At 32.0% G+C, this 22,293-nt stretch overlaps 1 protein-coding gene across 2 annotated transcripts in view; it reads left to right on the top strand.

Annotated features, from left to right (window-relative positions):
* Positions 1–22,293, top strand: part of LOC148625255 (cyclin-dependent kinase inhibitor 3-like) — a 29,281-nt gene extending 6,988 nt beyond the window's left edge. Inside the window, exons 7-9 of one of the 2 annotated variants that reach the window (XM_088568695.1) lie at positions 40–3,133; positions 3,982–4,128; positions 22,129–22,293. In XM_088568695.1, the coding sequence (XP_088424821.1) occupies positions 40–126 (87 nt within the window). In that variant the 3' untranslated portion in view covers positions 127–3,133; positions 3,982–4,128; positions 22,129–22,293. Of the gene's footprint in view, positions 1–39; positions 3,138–3,981; positions 4,129–22,128 lie in introns of both variants that reach the window. The other variant, XM_088568694.1, reaches the window with a different exon arrangement.

Raw genomic sequence — 22,293 nt, 5'->3', positions numbered from 1 at the left:
ACTTTATACATGTATTATATATTTTTACATGTCTTTCAGCAATTTAACTGCCTCCATGATCTTAGAGACCAAATTGCTGCACATGAAGCTGAAAAAGAAGAAGCCAGTAGATCTTTATCAAGATGACTAAAATAAATGAAAAAGACAGTTTGAACTATATTCAGCTGCACTTAAAATGCTTTTTCTTATCTATGCTTCATTAACCATTAGCTGATGTGCTATATCATTCATCTTCTCTTGCAAAAATTTCACTTTTAAGGAACGGAGCAGGTCTTAATATAAGAATCCTAGCAATTTTATAAATCTTATTTATTATAATAGTTACTGTATTAAATACATGTAAAATGTAATACATTGTGTGTGTCTTATTATTACATCCATTATACAAAGTAAAGTAGATTTAATAAGTTAAATGTAAAATTTAAACAGCATTTTCATTAACATACTAAAACCCTTTATATTTTCTTGAAAGAAGAAGTATCTGCATCTTGTGATATGTTTTAAGGTTTAACCATAAAGACAAATATTATATTTTGTAAAATGCAATTCTTGATATTTATCCCATACTAGTACCGAGTACCTAAGCAAAATTTCGTTGTTTTAAACTTGTTTACCTTGTTCCTTTTTAATTGTTGGTCCTTTCTGTGAAAATATTCAAGAATTTATCAAAATCCATACATTAAATAGAAGTTTATACGTAGTTCTACTAGTCCAAATCTGTTTTTGACATGAGTTTAGCTAGTGGCTGAAGGCAAGCTCTAAATTTCACAAAAACAGCTGTGCTAAATTACACAATACACACTAACCTCTTTTAAGCTCACCTTGCCAAAGGCCATCGGAGCTATTGCCATCACTTTGCATCCACTGTCATTGTTGACCGTTAACAATTTTTCACAAATCTTGTCCTCTGAAACTACTGAGTGGAATTATATGGAACTTTGTACAGAGGGTATCTTGCACTAAAGTTGTGTTTAGATTTTTGATCCATCCAAAAACATGGCCGCCATTACTAAAAATAGAACATAAGGGTCAGACAGTAGTTTTTTGCACATATATCTCCAAAACCGTTAGGTTAAGCCAAATTCTGACTCTGTAAAAAGTGTTGAGTATGATGAGATCTATCTGTGGTCAAATTTTCATTTCAATCTGTTAAGGTCTCACCAACCACTTCTAGTGTTTCCATTACTTTACATGTTAAAAAAGTAATTTTCAAAGTTTCACTGTGAATTCTCAGGACAAATGACACTTCAAAGTTTCATACCGTTGCGAAGCTTGGAAAATAAGGCTTCCAAAATCATTATGCTAATAGTACGATTGTAGAAATTCTCCCCAAATTACATGCTAACTGACAGCATGGAGGCAAATTACACATGTAAACAATATTCATACACTTTTGTAGTTAATTACATTTATGATTTTAAAGTACACATTCTCAGCTTTATTTTGACTACTTTTAATCATAATACACACAAATAATGCACTTACAATGCATATGTCTAGGTTCAGTGTGTTTTTGGTACTACATAGGGGGTGGCCATTTGACCCGGAAGTGGTTGGAGAGCCCTAAGCCAAATTGGAGTTATTGCCCTTTTTAATGTTTTTTGTTCGCCATTTTTAATGGTATTTCTTTCAAAAATCTCCTCTGACACTACTTGACCAATTGCAACCAAACTTGGTATGAATGTTTCTTTGGGTATCTTGCACAAAAGATATGTTTAGATTTTTGATCTGTCAAAAACATGGCCACTGTTACTAAAAATAGAACATGGGGGTTAGATGGTAGTTTTTCGCATATATCTCCAAAACCAATAGGTTTAGCCAAATTCTGACATATGTAAAAGTGTTCAGCATGATGAGGTGTATCTGTGGTCAAATTTTCATTTTAATCTGTTAACCCTTGTGCTGCACCTAGACCTGTTCGGTATTGGCCCTGGTTCCGCTTTATTGGGTGTAGCAGTGTTAATCTTAGTGTAGGAAAGCACAATCTGTGCCTACCTGCAAGCAGCATGACTGTGCTTTAAAATGAGCTATCTGATATAGAGTTTGTTAAAAAATAATGACTTGAAAGCTGAAAGAGGTCATGAGTTTCTGCTGCCGGAAAAAATGAGATTTTTTGGGGAGTAGGGTTCATTTCTCTGACCACAGTCAGAATAGAAATAATCTGTACTGCTCTATTTTGTCTGGAATCTAAATAAGAATGATGTCTGTCACCACCATTTCTATGTCAACTACTTCCAGTTTTAAGGCCAAAAATTGGAAAAAATCATCAGTTTTTCACACAAGTGACCCTTCAGGGGACTACTGAAACCCCCCCCTCCCCCAACTCGTGCCTGTAACAGACTTTATTCGGCTTCAGTAGTCTTCACAGGCTACAGGCTGTAGGATGAATGTGCTTTGGTTTCTACTTTGCTCTTGTTGAACCCCACATGTAGCAAAAAATTGCCAGAAATGGACAAAAATGAAAATGAAAAAAACATTTTACCATGTTGCTTGTCTTAGTCTCATTACTTAAATAGTCAAACAAAAAGCGTCTATACATGAAGGCTAACATTGTATAATTCAATTATTTTTAAAAATCTTTCAAATATCTGATGTGTGGATGGAAGCAAAGACAAATATTTAGCACCATATGTTTGTCAACTGGCATATGTATAAAAAAAAAATAGAAATTAAAGTTAAAAAGTACATTATTTAAGTACAGTAACACACTAGTATAAAGGTTTATTGAAGAAAGATTTTTTTCTGAGGAAATCTACATGAAATTCATGAATGTCTATGATTTTTGTCATTTTTTAACAATGGTTCACAGAAGATTTAAAAATTGGTTAAGGATGACTGTAAGTAACTTAGCTTGGTAATATAGAAAGCAAGAAAGTTATTTCAAAATGTATTTGTTCAATGGGAGATAACTCTGATGAACTTAAATGAAATCATGATTATGAGTGACCTCCCTATCTTTAACTTCCTGTGTTTATCAACATGTTTTGTGAACTTGTCAAAGTCATTTAAGTTTATGTAATGTGAACTGTCAGTAAATTACAATGTCAAGAGCTGCCAAACTAACATTATTGAGCTCCATAGCTTTTACAACAGGAACTATATATTTTGTTCATTACAAGCAGGAGGCTGATCAGTGGGTACTGAACTAGTGTATTTTTTTTTGTGCTGTGGAAGATGTCCAATATAATTTTGTTAACATTAAACTTAAGAATTTCCCTTTCATTTGTTGCTTATGGAAGATTTCCAAAATTGGTATAAGGGGTACTCCAGCAGTATACTAGAGGTTGTCTGACAAGCTATTTTTTTTTAGTTCGGGTTTGGTGGACAGTGTAGGAGAAGTACAAGAGTCTACATTTTTTCCTTATAAAATACTGATTACTGAAAAATTTTCTATTAAATTTTTGCGCATACTGGAGACAATTATTTCATATATAGTTGCCAAATTTGGAAATTTTTCAGTTTAACATTTGTGTCCCTTAAGCAAATACTAAGTATCTTTACAGAAAAACTATGAAGACTTCTGTTTTTAGAACAAGTTAAAAGAATTCAGGGATATCCAATACAGGGGTACCTTTTTCAACAGCAGCTATTTGAAATTTTTATTTGATATAATACTCTATATTTTAGTCACTCCCTCAGTGGGATTCGAACCCCTTCTCTTTTCTGACATCTATATATATATGTTAGACATAACTGTATTACTTTTAATGTTGTTACAGTATTTGCTATTGGCAATATAATATATGTTCCTTGCTTGTTGCTTCAAAGTTTTTCATTTTTTTTTTTTGTAAGACTTTTGAATAACCAAATGGAAAGGGTTTATCATAATTTAAAGCCTGTCTATAATTTAATTACTATCAAACAGTATGTTTAAACCTTGTTCAGAATTCAAGGCACCAGAAATTTTGGTTGCCAATGTTGGTCAATTTCATGAACTTTAGATCCATTTTTGCTCTTGTATTCGAAAATCCTTTTTTTCAGGCAATGAGACAAGGTGTTGTCAAAGACATGGAGAGGATTGATAAAAAGGCTGCTAATATGATGGAACAGAATAGACAAGATCAACTCACTAAGTATTTAATGGAAAAGAGAGATCAAGAAGATGAAAGATCAAAGAATTAATTCAAGGTATATAAATATATCTTTTATTGATGAAAATATCCTATTTATAAAACCTATGAAAGTCAATTTTGATCAAAGTTATAGGATGACCCGTTATTAGATTTATTATGATTGAAGGTGAACATGATGCTTTTTTGCAGTTTTAGGATGAAGAGTTGATTAAAAGATTTAGGAATGATTCTTACCATAAAAGCCTACAGAATTATTGCTGTTGTACAAGTTTCTTTATCAGTTATGTCCCTTTCTGTGTTTCAGTAATAATGTAAAAAATCATAATCAGATTCATTTTCTTGGAAAATCCTTATTTTAAACAAAACAAAATTTGATGAATTATAAATGAAGATGTTAGATTTAAACTGATTGCTTAGATTTTATATCAGTAATTTATTGTACAAAATATTCCTGTCAAACAAACCACATAGTATCCTGCTCATTGTTAGTGGGTGATGTTGTTGGTTTCTGTTCTACATGTACATAAATTCATTACAAAGTTGATAATAAAAATAACTTTAGCCTTTCTGTAACGAGGGCAGCATTTAGGAGAGAATAATGTGAAATCTGAATGCAAATATGACCGGGAATTGTATCTTCATACCTGTACCAGGCAAGGTCCAATGAATTGATAGTTGTTCATTAATCTTGCCCTGATTTTGCATGAAAGTGTCTGGAAACTAATGGTTACTAAAATCAACTAACTGAATACTCTGCCTTGATAATGTTATTTGCCTTATATAACTTCTCATTGTAACAATTAACTGTCTGACTTGCAAGTCTGGAATAAAAAAAATATTCATTATTTCTTACAATAATATTACTAGTCTTGGTCTTCAAGGTTGTTGCTAGATTGCCTTCTATTTGTAGAGTGCTTTACATGGTAATATTGTTAGTAAGTGTACATGTTTTATTGTTGTACGTGTTAAAGTGCTATGTGCTGGTGTCAGATCTTAAAATCTGGTAATTTCCTGGAGTTCAAATTAGCTCTGATCCTAGGTCCAAGATCCTCAGATTCTGATGCAGAACCCATAGGACCTTGAAATACCATTTACCTAGGTTCTAGTCCTACCATATTTACGTTAACTCTTATTTAGGACCTTTCACTTCCATATAGAGGACCTTTCATTTAAGATGCGAAAAGAGTAGTCCTTTTCACAAAAACTTGTAAGTGTAAAATTAGTTCAAAGTAGTTCAAAATATTATGACATCATAACTTACATCTCTTTTTCCACTTAAGACTTATTGTGCACCGTAGGACCTTTCACTTTTGAAAGTAAATTTGAACCCCTGATTTCAATAAAAAGACCATACTGCTATGTTATGTTCACCCATTTTGCCTGTTTGTAAAATTTATAAATCTTGAATATAACTAGTCTCTTACATTCCAGAACAAGTAAATCATTGTTTACATTATTATAGCCCACAACTATGTTGCAATCACCTTATCCATCCCCCTTTCTGTTTATCCATTACACTTTTCTGTAGCAGTTGTCTCAGCTTCTATTGGTATGGATGTTTAAATATTTGGTATATTGCTATTGCATGATAACTTGTACCATGTTACCCCATTCCAGGTTCCTTGTTTATATACTTCCTGTTTACTGCAGTGAAAGATATTAGCAGTAGACCTACGGACCGAGTCTATGAAAAATCAAGCATGTCTATGATGAATTTGGCTCAATTTCCTTTGAAATCTACAGTGTGGTCTACATAAAATCATTTTGGGTCTATGTTGACAAAAAATTAAGCTTCCAACACTGTTACTGGACAACTTCATGTGATCGAAATGGTTGAGTGGGGGTATTCTTAGCATGATGTAGCATTCAACTTCTTGTTTTATATTTGTCAAAAATTAAGAGATATATGAATAGAAGTTAGTCATTTGTAAAGCAGACATAAAACCATTATCCTCGGCCATGTAAGTCAAGAAGTAAATGGTAAAGACTGCATTGTTACATGATGAACAACTGTGAACTGTCTTTGATTGGTCATTATTCATTCAAGTCATATTTAGAACGAAGAAGAAGACTAAGGAAGATATGTTGAAATAAAACTCAGTCAACTACAATTGTCTAAGATGGTTTTAAAAGGCCACTTAATGCTATCTGATAGAATATAAATGTAGGCATGGTAAAACTCCTTATATATGATACATCAAATCTCCTGAACAGGAAAGATAGTGTGACCTTGTTACAACTTTTGTAAGTGCCTAGAGAAGTGTTTTGTAGTATTTCAAGAAATGATAAATTTGGTCAATTACATGGAAGTAGCAGTATTCATAAACATCAGACAGGAGGTGATTCATACATGTCAAAAACCCACCATTTTCACTTTTACTTTTAATTCAGAAATAGTTATAGACCTTATAACAAGTCTTAGAAACATCATTTGGTTGTTGCACTTTTGAGGTAAAAATCAATACAAATGTATATAGATTGATATTATGTAAGTGCTATTGATCTTGGTTTGGTTGATCAATTTTGGAGATTTATGTTCAGTTTTCTCAAAAATACAGATCTGTATGCTGAAAGGACTAAAGTTAAAAAAAAAATATGGCGTACCTGTATGTAGACAGTTTAAGCATTATTAGTCCCCTACCCGTTTTAGCCAAAGGGGACTTTAGATTTGAACTCCATCTGCCAGTCCATCCCTCTGTCTGTCAGTCCGAAAAAAAAATTGTAATTTTCTGCATTTTTTTCTAAATGCTTGCAGATATTGAGTGGACTTTTTGTATGTGAGTCTATCCTGATGAGTTACAAATCAAATTTAGATTTCATTCCGCTTAGCTGATTTTTGTCAGAGTTATGGCCCTTGAATTTACCAAAATTTAAGTTTTCCACACTTTTTTTTCTAAATGCTTGTAAATATTGAGCTGATTTTTGGTATGTGAGTATACCTTGATGAGTACATTTCATTCGCTTTACTGACTTTTTCCAAAGTTTCAAAATCAAGGTCATTTTCTCAGTTTGTCATTTATATTTGATGATCCAAGGTAGTATTTGGGTCAGTGATATAAACAGCTGGTAGGGGACTATGCATTGTTTTGCAATACTCTCAGAATGCTTGTTAGGTTGGTGGATTTTTCTTGAATCACCCTTACCATTGGCAGTGTCTGGACTGAGTGGTACAAAACTTAAAACTCTTAAGTAGGAGAATATTCTTAACTTCTATGGTAACTTCAATCAAAATCTGTGACATTTTTTCAAGTTTTGTGGTGCTAGGGCCTGACTTTTACATGGATTGGTACTTAAGTATACCTTAGCTGTAATGAAATATATTCTCTGCCTGTCTTTAAATCTAGACATCTTAAAAAACATTAGTGAAGTGGTTATGTAAAATCTTATTCTAAATCATATTTTGTATGATTGGTAAAATGGGGGAGGGTGGTAGGTCTACTTTTTTAATTAAGTCAGACACTAGGTTCTTTGTGTTTAATTGTATTGTGGAAAAATTACGCAAGCATGCATGTTGTAATTTTTCACACCAAAAATCAAAGGCCCAACTGTTCGGAGTTGTTGGTGTATTAAATTTCTTAAATAATCCCAAATCAGTAAAACTTATATTATTTAAAGGCCTAAATTATATTATTAAGCACATAAGAGTAAACATATCACTGATAAGTGTCCCACTTAAGGTCAGACTATGACATGAAGTTTAAAGCTAGTTTAAGCTAACTGAAGTGTAAGGTTTTTTATACCTTTGTGGACTATTTACAGGGTACATACATGTGTCTCTCCATTCTGAAGATTACTAATGTCATGCATTCAAAGGTGTCCCCAACTGTTTGACAAAATATCAGTGATTTGGCCAGGCAAACTTGAAGTGGTAGCCACTTAATACAAATATTTTATTGAGTAAATATTTTTTTTACAAGACTGCACAATCAGCTGTTTCTAATACCAAGGCCAAAAAAGGAAATATGCATTTAAACCTTGCCTTTTTGCAAATAAAGTACCTCAATATCACAACAAACGTATCCATATGCATTACATGGAGTAAGTTATCTGTATTTTATAAGTGGTAAAATTTTAACAGTGTCCACAGGGCATGTTTGTCTACAAGTAAAATATTTGGGCTACCAAATCCAGCAAAGCATTATCTAGACCACATACTTCAAGGTTCAGACAATTTAAATTGCATTCCAATTCATAGGTATTCACCTTCTTAACTTCCTATTGTGCCAATTATCTCCTGTTTGTTTGAGAGAATCAATCTCCACTGATCTCCTGTAATCTTCCTTCTATCTAAAATATTAGTCTAACAGATATAATGCCATTTGATTGGTGTGTCACTCTAAGTGATTTAGGACTTGTTTGTAAACCCTGGAATGTGATATGGTAAATATTAAGATTTACTGATGTATGATAAAATTGCAAATTATACTGTATTTAGCATTTACTGAGTACACAGTATACAAAATACCCAATAATACATATTTATACAATTTATGAATATGCGCTATCTTTGGTTTATGTTATTTTGCATGCAAGCTTCTATTGTGAAGACTATAATAATACAACAGTAAAGACAAATCATCAACTATTTTTCTGGTCTACTAGATAATTCAGTGTTAAAAAAAAAAGTAAAATGAAAAAAAAAATGAGAAAATTTGAAGTAAAGGAGTTTTATGCACAATGTAAAGTGGTATAAAGCTGCAAAATTCATTTCACAGTAACAGATGTAAAACTCAGACAACAAATTATCTCCCTTTGACCTTGAAATGAACTTAAACTACTGAGGTTCAAATTGTTAATTAAGGTTTCACATGCATTTCTTGAGAGACAAATCACTCATAATCACAAATACTAAGAAGGTGTCCTTAGTCTGGGTTATCATTTAAGCTTGAAAACATCTTACCATTGTCACTTTGTAGTTTATTGATTAATCATAAATGAATTATTTTCTTTTCTGCTTTTATATGCCTATAGCATGATTTATTTCTTTATTGTAATGCATTGATTTTATAATAATGGTCATATATTTTTAAAATCACAGAAAGAAAAGCAAGGTTTAGAAAGTTCAGTTAACTAGTTAAGGATTCTTATATGACCTATTAACAGAGACATAAATCCCTGTTACTCAGTGTGGAAAACTTATTTTTAGCAAGTTTATCTACAAATGTAGCAGTAGACCTTATCATTATTTATCTTAAAATGAATCAGATCTTGTTGTATTCCTTGTAATCTGCTTGGACTCTGAATGGTTACTGGACATTTTGGTCTAGTTAAAGTGAACTAAAGACCAATGTTGCTGGTCATTGTAGTTTCACTTAATGTATATTGAAATTTTGTTCATTTGGACAACTGCATCTAAATGAATCGTACCTACCCTACCAGTTTAAAGACCTTATAATGACCAGTAACACACTAGAAAATATTTGATAAATGTCCAGCACTGTCTGTCCCACATGCCTTATACTTTTATATAAACTTTAAGGCAGTTTACCAGTAAATGGTTGAAGTCAATGAAGACATACTTGCTATTGTTGATTATCAAGTCTACAATTAAACACTTTTATCACTTAAACTTATCAAGGTATTTTCTTTAAATTTTCATCTCATTACTACATAATAAAAGTAAATAGTGAACAGTGTAAAATTATACATCAGTCCAAAAAGACTAGTAGCTAGTCTATCTAAAGTGTATTTATCAGTACCTCACTTGTGCATGTTCTGATCGTGTTCTAATTTTTAAGAGTTGTCATGTAATAAGAAGTAGGGTTCATTAAACTTAAAACCTCACATACACTTAGAATCTCACCTTTGGTTTCTTTCACTCGTGTTTGTTTTAGGACCACACATTCAAAATATGTGCAAGGACAATACAATAAATAAAACAGTGCATTAAAAGCTGTCTCACAAAATACACTGAAATTTTTTAAATATTGACTGATCTGATTTGTTTGACTAAATTTTATGTATCTGCTTTTCATTTCTTTGAGCTTATTTTAAATTATAAAGGTTTTAAAGGGGGTAATGTTTATCGTCTTCCTGCCTTTTCAAAACTACTTGTCAAAAATTAATGCGAAAGCTTAGAATAGATTTCCTGTGTTAAAGTGCATCTTTTCCGGATGAATCATTATAAAAAATAAGGAAATTAACCTTTAGGATGAAGGATATTATATACAGATTTTAATTAGTATATTAACTTACATAAAATATTTCTTTCTTTTTGCTAATCTCCCATAAAAATTGCAATGAGAAATTTGTATCATATAAATTACTGAAGAATTTCTTAGTTTTGATATTAAAAATTTCTAAGTGGCAAAGAATTTGGTTTCAATTTCAATGGGTGGCTTCTCTGATTTAATTAGCCTTAATCATAAACATGCTGATATATCTGAGGCAGGGTTAAAAACTGACATACACATTATATTCTTAAATTAATGTCTTATCTTGTAAACAGAAGAGGGAAAGGGATAAATAGGTTTTAAAAAGAATTTTGAAGGCTATGTCAAAAGATACAACTGAGAGACTCTATCTCCCTGCATAGGACAACACCCATCTATGATCAGAAATAATTTCTAGTAAAACTATTAAAGAAGCAAAAAAATTGTGGGCTTCTTAATCTTCCTTATGCATGCAAGCATACAATATGTTATGCAGTACTTTTTTACTTGTCTGTTTGTCAGTACTATGACTTGTCAGGGCAACTCTTCTGAGTTGCTCATTTGCTTTTGTTACTTTGTATGTATGATTTTAATTACTTTATGTTTTGTTGTGTATGCCTGTTTTCCATATCTGGTCTTTGTCCCTGGATTACATTCTTTTGGTTACTGCTAGAATCTTGGTTCCCTTGATTACTCTTCCAATACCATTTAATTGATTTTAATGAAACTTTACTGAAGGAAATACAATTATAGAGATGTACATGCAGTTGTATATTACAGAAGTTCTCAATGTTCCTTAAGTGAAATTTATTTTGAAGAGGATGACTCAGCAAACATTCTCTTTAACATAATGATTGATTTAAATGATGCTTTGTACAAAGTAAATAAGGAAAAAAAGGTCTTAAAATATTTTAAACTTTTTTCCTGCAGATATGCCCTTTGAACTAAAGGAAGGAAATGTAAGCATGCTCAGCAACTACAACTGCTCTCATTCACTTTTAGAGTATCTTGACGTAGACAAGACTAGAGATCTCTATCAATCAATCATTATTTCAAAGTTCCTGATTTTCTAATGCTTCCTGTAAAGATATTAGTGTTATTGACCTATAACTTTTAAAGAGACACGACCTTATATTGATACAATGTACATTGGTTAAAGCTATTTCTGTTATCACTGTCTTTTCACAAGGATAAAAGTGAATGTTTATCTTTCCAAACTAGTTAGTCTACCAGGTAACATAAAGCATTCATATAATTCCAAAGAAATTCCTCAGTTACCAATGAGAATTCTTGTTTAGCAATAGAAATAACTGTTGTTTAGTGTTTATTTGATAGTGGATTAAGACTCTTCATGTTGGATATTAAGTACCATTCTGTGTAAGAATCAGGCAAGGGGTGGCACATCATATTTCTCTATTTGGTCTTTTTTGCCTCAAACATTTCAAATATATCTAGAAAACAACTATTAAGCTCTTTAAATTTCTTCTGAAGCATTGGTGACGTAGATATTTTTTTTAAAATTTGACCTATAAATGTCTTAAAAATGCAAACTTTACAAACACTTCGACAGTCATTTCTTGAGGTTATGAGGTATAGATACTTGGATGATGCAATAAATTACGTGTGTATTTTTTCTTCATTTGCCACACCTTACACACATTTTGCCTGATTCTTAGACGGAGGAGTACTTAAGAAGTTTCTTATAACTGAAATTTTGTAGATTAATGAAGTTTTGATATTTTTAAATTTGTCTGATATGAATGTACTAATACCCTAGCATTTTACTCTCTAACTCTGATTTGCTGTTTTTGAAATTTAACACATACTTTTTCCTGATAACTGTGCTTTGTACTTAGTTTTATCTGTTGATTAGTATAACCTGTTCATGTTTTGAAGATGAAGTAAGGTTTATCTAAAATATTTTGCCTTTTTATTAACTTGAAATTTTGTGAAATGATATAATATTGTTTTACAAAATTCCTGAATATCTATAATAAGATGGGGATATAAGGGTAGAAAAGGTGGATGGTTAATATTTTGTTGAGTTCTGTTAAAATGATGAGAAACCTAGGCTAATGAAATGGCAAAATTTAACCTTCAGATGTCTGTTCCATTATACAATGTATATGAAAGCATGGATTCATAAGGGTTGACCTGGCATACACCTCCCAAAAGTTTGAAAAAAATTAATTGCATAAAATTCAGATTTTTTACAAATTCCATCCTAAAACTTGTCTTGCCTCCCTTCATTTAGCCTTTAATTCTGTTTTCATCCCTGAAATCCTGAATCTGCTAATGATATGAAGCTTTGCAATTATAAATGATATCTTTTTGTAGGCTTTAGTTTTACCAACCATTGTTACACCATAACATAATCCTGATCGTTCAATATTTCTTGCAAAAACAAATTAAAACTTTCCTAATTGCAATTTGCAGCTAGCATTTCTCTGATAGTAAGTGACTCAAATTTTAGGCAATTTTCCTGTAATTACTTTAAAACTCACATTCTACAACAATAAGACTTTAAGAAAACTCATCATTGTCAGCATGTTATTGATTAACAAATGAAGACAACTTTACTAAAAAAAAATGTGTGCCAAGTTCGGCATCCCTGTTTTCTATCTCCATTTCTTTCAGGATTCCATCTGCCTCTTTTCCTCTTTTCCTACACTCCTGATACATTTGTTCCTCAATCAGTGCACGTTCAGTCTCCCTCTCCTGCGACTCGTGTATTCCACAATCTCTCTACACCTCAGACTCATGTACATGTATCTATCCCATATTTGGTTATTATGCTCATTTATTTTTCTCGTCTGAATATAGCTGAAATATTGCTGCTCGGACGCTAAACCCCAGCAAACAAACAAACAATCATTCATTTTTCTCCCTCATAACTGAAGAATTTATATTTAGACAGGTCTGTGTGAATAACAACACTTTATGTTAAACCTTTTTAAAGAAGGTGTAATGTTAATTTTTTGTCTTCTAAAGACCTGTAGCAAAAAGCTCTTAAATGTAACTGTTTTCTGGATCATAAGCATCAGTCGTAGAGGAAATAAAAAAAAAGTTAAATAAAATTGTAGTAATTATATTGCAAGCATCAGTCCTTTTGCGATAAATAAAAGTTAACAAAGGACAGGAGTTCTCCTAATAATTGTATAAATCCTACTGTATTATTACACACCAGTTGCTCCTAGGATGTCTTAACCCTTTTTTTTCTTTTATGCTCCTATAACTTCCTATTGACCTTTGTTAAATGCTACCATATAGCAAGTCATAATTCATGTATGTGTCATCTTGTTCCTTTTCTTATGTGTGTTTTTACTCATTGGGTGGTTGTTTCCAAGACATTTCAACCACCCCACCTTCAGCCATTTCGCCTTACTACTACATAAGTGTATACATTGAAATTTGAGGCCCAAAACATTATGTTGGATAATACTTCTTGTTGGAATACATAGGTAATTACTGTGGAAGTTTTACCAATTTTTGTGGTTTTTGTGGTTAAGTCAGTGATAAATTCAAATTTCAAATAACTGTATAATTGCTATTGTAACTTGGATTGATGCTCTATTTATGTTGTTTAAATGAAGAATGAAAATTGATACCAATACAAAAATGTACCTTTAAAGATGTAAATTTTTGCGCCAACCAAAAGTTACAGATCATAAAGATGTTCATGTGTAATCGAACAAGTTTTAGTATAGCTTCACTTTGAAATTTGCAAAAAGAACCTTGGCTATGGAATAAGTAATATTATATGTTTACTGGTAATAATTGTCTGACTGATGGGTATCATCTGGTACATACACACTGTTTAAACAATATTTTGATGAGGCAGAGAGAATCTATAATTAGTTGCAGGAATTTATAGCAATAATTGCTTAGTCGGCAAAAATAGAAACAATCATCTTTTCTGAGGTTATTGGTAGTTTGTGTATCAATAGAATAGTGGAATGATAAGAGAGATTAATTCCATATTTTATTTGCATGGGAGTTGTTTAGTCATCTGGAGGCTTGATGGTGCTTTAGGGTTTATCAATATAATGGTTTAAGGACTGTAATTTTTTTAAATAGATCTTTTCAGTCTATTTTCTAAATATTTTACAACACACCCCATGTCATAAGATAACCTCTAGAAACTTTTAAAGGCACCTTATGTTAGAAACTCAATTAATTTTTCTGTGTACTCTATTTTGATTGTTTTAAGCTTAGAAATTTGTCCCTGTCTGTTACATAAGATATATTTCAGACCATGTACTAAACATGTATCAATACCCTTATATTTAGATTATTTTATATCATGACAGAGCTTTTAACTATTTTATCTCCATGTTAAAACATTATCCTTGAACCAAGCCTATCATGGGTGATCAAGAGGATTGTCTCCCCCTTACACAATTTTTCTTGTTGACAATTGTAATACAGTGTATTATATCAATGTCTCATGTAACAGATGAACTAATTCATATAGGATTACTGTACAAGTAAATTAGCATTGAGTTTTTGAAACCTCCTATAGAGCTGGGTATTAACCCTTCATGTGACAAGGACTGTATCAATTCTCACTTAGGCATTAAAGTAAATATGTTTACATACAGTTAAAACTGTCCAAACTAAGAGTTTATTCAGTTATAATAGTACTACTTTAAGTACTTAGTTTACCCTAGTATTAATTTGTTGAAACTGTAACTAAAAAACTTTTCAGTATACATGTCACAGTTGATCTACCATTGAGACTGTGATCTCTATATGGACTTTCTAAGTAGACCATGGATACTGTCAAATTAAGCTTCAGTTATAATAGTAGTGATTAGTTTACTCTGATATTAATTTGTTGAAACTTTAAAAAAATCCTTTGCAGGAGCAGATCTAAATATTTAGAAAAGTAGGGCTAACCAGGCTCCCTAAAATGTGAAAAAAGAACTATGTCATGTTCACTTGTGTGAGCAATACTATTGTGCTTGGCATACCCCACTTATACAGGAAGTTGATCTTATAAAACAACCAAAATAATTTATTACATATGCCCCATCTATATGAAGCCACATACTAAATTTTAAATAAATCCATTGATTAGAAGCTGAGATAATTGCAACAAAATTGGGGCGAACTGACAGATTGATTGTGATTTCAATATACCACTCTCATTGAGTGGGGGAATAATTTGGTTGAGGTGGCACCTAGGCCCAGTTCCATATAATTTTCAAGCAATCAGGTAGCTTAAAATCCGAAATTTTAGAAAGAACTCAAGAATTTGAGAAAAATCTTGAGTTCAGATTTTTTCTGAAACCCAGGACAGTGCTCCCTTGGATCTACTTATGCTTTGAAGACATCAGATTTAATCATGTGTTGTTTTAGTTTGAACAAGTTTCGTTGAATTCTGATCTGCATTTGTGTTCACAAGGAAAGGTGATACAATAACTAGCACAATGAAGATAGGGTATGTGTAACTTTATATTCCTTAAGGAGTCAAGTTTTACTCATGTTGGTATGTAGAACTTGTAAGGTCACCTTTTAAAGCATAGAGGATCAACAGACTATGTAGCAGTTGCAAAAAAAGAAGAGATGGTTTAATGATTTTGAATTATTAACTGGAAGAGAATTAACTACGGTAATTGATGTACTTTGATTCTATTTACATCAATTTTTTCCTATATCTTGTGTTTTTTTATACCCCCACAAACAAAGTTTTGGGATATATAGGAAATCACCCCTTTCTGTCGCATGAAGAAATATAATTACTATGGAATGATTCCAAAGGGAGAAAATCCAACTTAAGGGTTTTACATGTCAAAACCTAGTACATGCTACTCTTCCTAAAGTGCTCAAGGGATTTTGTTGAATTTTATAGGAAGTTTCAGCATCATGTATGTAGATGTACATGATGGAATTTAATTACTGTGGAATGATTCCAAAGAGAGATAATGCATCTTAAGGGTTTTACATTTTTAAAAAAATAGTAAAGGCAACTGCTTAAGGAATTCGATGAAATTTTATAGAAAGGTTGGGCATCATGAAGATGTGCATGAAATATATCGGTACTGTAAGAGAACTCCAAATGGAGATGGCTAGCTCCATAATTTAATGAAGGGGTGTTCTCTTTGTGAACTTGCTCACAGTATTTTCAGTATTAACTTGTGCAAAAAGAATGCATCAATAGTTAATATAATCCATGAAGACTTTATTTTTGTGAAAAGAAATGGCTGAGTTATCATGGGGACATATGTATAACTAACAAAGTCTTTCACCCACCCACACAATATATTTGTTGGAGAAAGGACTAGAATATACTATAATATTCTACCTAATATCTAACAGATGCCGGTATGATAGTGTATGTTTATGTTTTGTTGTATTTATCCTAATTATTTAAGACATGACTACTTTTGATCATCATCTGTGTTACATCATTAGGCGCTAATCAACAGTGTCATAAGGCATTACTTCATTGTTTCATCGGAAAATTAGTATTCATATTATAATGCAGCTAACTTTTTAAAAAAGAAGTCTATCTGTCTGTCTGTTTGTATTTCATGGGAATATCTTGCCTCAGAAATTTGGTTCAAGTATTGGAATACATTTCAAGTAACTGAATGAGAATATAATGTCTGTCTATCTGTTAGTTTGTTTTAATTAGTTATGAAACTATTTTATATGGTTCTGAGTGGGGCACCCAGGAAGTAAGCCAAGTTTATCCCTGGCATAAGTGATGGGTGGCTATAGTTTGTTTGGTTTACTACTAGTGCCATTTTGAATTATCTAGTTAAAACTTCCTGCTCATAAAAAAAAAAGAAACCGGATTTTTTTAAACAACAACTTTGTAAGGTTGCAAATCAATGTTTTTATCACAATTAAAATATTACTTTAGAATTTTATTTCTATGCATCACTTAATATTTCACAACATGCAGTTCCTTGCAGCATTAATCTGTAGTTTTAATTATTCAATATTAGAGCCATATGCAGTAACCTGTCAACAGCAGCCCTATCCATTTCATTTTAATACGAGGAGATTAAATCTGTTTTAACTCTAAATAAACTTTTTTGTTGTATACAGAATTATAACATTAAAATAAATGCAATATGTGGTATTATGTAGCCTCCTTTTGCTTTCTGAAGAAAACTAAAGCTGATATTTGAGAGGCATTAGCTACAATCATACTTGGGCTAAGGTACCAGTACTCTTGTATAAAGTTTCCTTTCTGTAAGAAATAAAACTGATATTTGAGAGGCATTAGCTACAGTCATACTTGGGCTAAGGTACCAATACTCTTGTATAAAGTTTTTTTCTGTAAGAAACAAAACTGACATTTGAGAGGCATTAGCTACAGTCATACTTGGGTTAAGGTACCAGTACTCTTGTATAAAGTCCTTTCTGTTAGAAACAAAACTGATATTTGAGAGATTTGCAAAAGCCAGAACTTTTTCCTTTTAATTTTCCTCTCTTTGTGTTGGTACAATACTTCAGTTTAATGTCTTTCATTTAAGACAATTAATATTTAACCTTAGTTTCAAAATAGCTGACTGCAAATGAATTTTAAATCCTGACAGCAGTACTAATTTAGTCTATTAATGTTGTATTTTATTGTGTCACTCCATGTCAAAAACTTCAACATAAATAGAAATTAATCTCAAATTACTTTTAAACTTGTAACTTCATACTATTGTTATTTGTTTCAGTATTTGCCCTTTGACCTTGTCTTTTCATCAACTTGTGATCTTTGTTAACAGTTGAGTAAATCGCTGATGTTTTGGATAGTTGTTCAAAGTTTAAACTAATTTGGTCAAAACTTACTTTGGCCTGAGGGTGATGTAAGATGTAGCTAAATTCTAATCCTGGCTATTTGTATTTATTATCAATCAGTGCCTATTAAATATTTTACACATACTATTTTTTTTCACTGAAACAATCTTACATTGGTACATAATATAGCTAACAAGAAAAGAATTAGAAAATGAAGTAAGGGCACTGACATAAACAAGTAATTATTGGATAATTAATTCGAGAACATTAATATTTAAGAAGTTATTCATGTTTGCCATATAAGGCATTTATTCTATGAGTCAATTATTGGTTATTTGCACAACTGATCATTTTTCATAAAATTCACTATCTCTCTCTCTATCTCCTATGATTATTTACATTTTGTTGGAAGTTGAAATTCTTAAAAATTGGTTTTCCATAAACAATGTTGTTTGGTTATGGTTTAATGTCTGATGTGCCTGATATGTCATGCAGTTCAGGATGAGAACGATTTACAAAATGAACAAACTCTGTTTTGTACTAGTCTGACATGCTGAGCTTGATGTTATAGTGCTAGCTAACAGAAGCAACAGTCAGGTAGACATGCCACACCCCACTCCCACCCCCCTACGGACACATTATTCTGACTTTGAGCTAACCAGTCAATACTATATCCCCTTAAATACTGCATGCTTGAGGGAGTACCAATTTTAGTCTCTGGTGTGACTCAGTTGGTGACCAAACCCATGACCTCCGGCACTCAAGGCAAGCATGCTGCCCTTGGACCATCATGGTATAATCAATAACGAACACCTTTACAGTTTTTAATCTCAGTAAACATTTTTTTTTCATCAAAATATATTTCTTGTTTACTATCCTTATGAAGAATAGCCAGTCACTTAGTTCACTTTACTCTGTACAATATGTTAGGAAGGTTGTGTCAAAGTTTATCATCAAATAGTTATCAGCATAATGAATACCAAATTTGTATTGATAGGAATGTTATTTCCAAAACCCATTACCAGACACATGATCCTTTATGGTTAGATTGCTGAATTGTGATTTGTCCTAAACATACACAATCTTTAATGGATAATCACATGCAATGCTATAGTGGGAAGCACCTTGTTCTCCAGAAAAAAAAATCTTTATATGTTTAGCAGAACTCCTGAGTGTGTGGTACACTCCTTACTTCAAATGTAGATTTCTTGAACATTAAATGCAATTTAACTTTTAAAACTCCTGAAATGTTATTAAATTTTTTAGATAAAGAAGCCTTGTATTATGCACTTTACATTTACATAATTCTTATTTCATTTCATGTATCTCTTTCCAGACATGATGAAATTTTATATCTCAATGTTACCCTTTGAGTGCTTTCATCCTCTACAGTCAAGTTTTACAAATAAGGGCATTTAATAAGTGTATATCATATTGGGTGTGTAATGTACTGAAAAGTTTCAATTAAAAATTTAAAGTTCATTGTGGTTACATAGTAGTTAGGTTGTTGTAATAAGAATGTTATTTCCTATTGGGGTGAGTTATGTAAGGTTAATTTGTAAAAAAACCAACCACCTTAAAATATTTTTTATTTGGAAATAAAGTGTTGATTAAAAATAGTCTACCTTGGAGTTATCTCCCTTGCAGCTCTTTCTAAGATTGGGTAAATTATTTCTTATAGCTTCATATTTGAACTAATTTGGAATATTTAAAATTTCAAGATAAATAACATTCAGAATCCACCCTCTGTCCCTGGTTCCTTCACAAACTTTTTCTGAATGTGTCTATAATTCTAAATATATTTCTCAAGTGGAAGATTTTTATTAATGAAAAATGTCTATTGAGTATAAGTACTTTATTACATGATCAAATGCCCAATGTTGATGGGGGTTTTATACGAGATCAGACCCTTTGGCAATATTAGTAAATTATTCACATTAATGTAAACATTATGCTGATTAAGTTCTATAGGTTTATATGAGAAACTTGTGATAGGTTAAATGTTTAGTAAGTATATACTGCTGATGTGATAGGCATTGGAATTAATGCAATAAAGCTATGTTCATGATTTACTGGAAATTCAAAATTTTGTTTTTAAAGGTTTCTCATTGTCTTTTATGATGGTCTGAAAAATGGAATTAAAGTATCTGACATTTCAATCGAAAAATCACTTTGTTGTTTGAATCCAATGTGCTTAATTGAATATTTAATCGATACAAATGTTGTGCTCTTGTCAAATAGTCAGAAGTCCCCTTGATTTCGTATTTTCTTCCAAGTTTGATTTTAAGAGAAATGTTGCTGACAAATGAAATTCTTACTATACCTATTGATATCCCATGGAAGTCATTTTTATCAATGATTTGCACCCCTTCCTATCACTTTTTAATAGTTTTATGTCAGAAAATTGCTTTTCAGAGGTGAGATTTGAGGAAATTGATCTTTTCATATATGTTTATGGTTTTGAACTTGGTATATTAAGTAGACAATTGTTCAACTTTACCTAAACCAGATATCACGGCCATCCGTAAACAAGCAAGAGGTTCCCAGGAGCCTGAATCGCTCACCTGATTGAAGTTTGTCTTTCAAGGGCAATAAATTTGACAAGGAGTTGTCCAACAATTTTGACTCAAGAAGACTTTGGTAGGACTATCATTAGGATCATTTCAGCGATACAAAGTTTCTTTCTTTTAGTTTTAAAGATATTGGCTGAAAACTGTAAAATAAAAAAAAAATAAAAATACCTGTCAATTTTCATCTTTCAAGGGCAATAACTCTAACAGGAGTCACCTGACAATTTTGATCCCTGGCGACTTTTGAAGGCCTTATAATAAGGGTCATTTCAGCTATAGAAATAATTTTGCCAAACCTAACGGTTTTGGAGATACTTGTGAAAAACTATTGTCTGACCCCTTTGTTCTATTTTTAGTAACAGCAGCCATGTTTTGCGACAGATCAAAAATCCCCACATCAGTTCTATGCACGACACCCCAAGAAATATTCATACCAAGTTTGGTTCCAATTGGTCAGGTGGTGTCAGAGGAGAAGATTTTTGAAAGAAATAACATTCGAAATAGCAAAAAAAACATCAAAAAAGGGCAATAACTCCAATGTGGCTTAACATATCAAAATGAAAATTTGACCACAGATAGATCTCATCATGCTGAACACTTTTACCCCTGTCAGAATTGTGTAAACTCAATGGTTTTGGAGATATATGCAAAAAACTGCTGTCTGACCCCTTTGTTCTATTTTTAGTAATGGCAGCCATGTTTTTGACGGATCAAAAATTTCCACATCAGTTCTATGCACAATGCCCCAAGGAACATTCATACAAAGTTTGGTTCCAATTGGTTAAGTGGTGTCAGGGGAGAAGAGTTTTGAAAAATTGTTAATGACGATAACGACGACGGACGCCAAGTGATGGCAATAGCTCACCTGGCCTTCGGCCAGGTGAGCTAATAAGTTTCTGTATTGAACTGTATTACTTTTAGGATTACTTTACACTTTAACATGGAAAAAGGATGAACAGTGGCAGATCCTGAAATTCCAAAAATGGGGTGGAGATATTGGCTGGCGTATAAGAGGGGTTCTAATAATTACCAGCTATTTGTTTTTTTCATCAGAAGGGGGCCTGGACCCCTCCCTTGGATTTGTATGTTTTTTAGAAGTATTCATTGATAAAACAATACTGGTACCTGAAGGAAATACACAAAAAAACCTTACGACACCAAAATTAAAGTGTATCTTGAAAGAATACATTTCTAGTATGATAGACATATAAAAACTAGTCCAACCCTAGTGTTGATTTGGCACAGTTTTTCTAAAGACCAGACCAGGTGGTACCAAGTTTGGAACTATGACTTTCCTAGCATTGCTGGGGTAGAAGATAGACATGTGTAAATGATAAAAAATAGTACTTTAGGAACTTTGCCCAGAGGTCAGAGTATACATGTAAATGCTTCATACACAAATTCAGCACAAATAGTTGGTACATGTTACAGAAGATTTTTAGTGCTTCTGTCCATGTTGACTTGGTTAATAACTCCTGACCAAATGATCAATTACTCTTTGAGTTATATGCAGTCACAGAAGTTGTTAATTAGCCCAATTAAGCTACATGCATGCAACATTATTGATGTTTATTTTATGTATTTCAGATGCTGCAGAAACTGCACACTGATTAGAAAAGAGACACCTTGGGTTCTGGACTCGTATCTTCGGCAACTGGTTTGATGAAGAATTAGTGTTTTTCTCACTGAGATGACTATGAGATAAAATGATGTTAATCCTATTGTTGATAATAAATGTCACTTGTTCTGTAA

Source organism: Perna viridis, chromosome 2 (assembly GCF_037379345.1).
Source record: "Perna viridis isolate PV_CMFRI_1.1 ecotype Kerala chromosome 2, ASM3737934v1, whole genome shotgun sequence".
Lineage (NCBI taxonomy): Eukaryota > Metazoa > Mollusca > Bivalvia > Mytilida > Mytilidae > Perna > Perna viridis.
The sequence above is the reverse complement of the archived record's forward strand: the minus strand, read 5'-3'. Positions and strand labels throughout refer to the sequence as shown.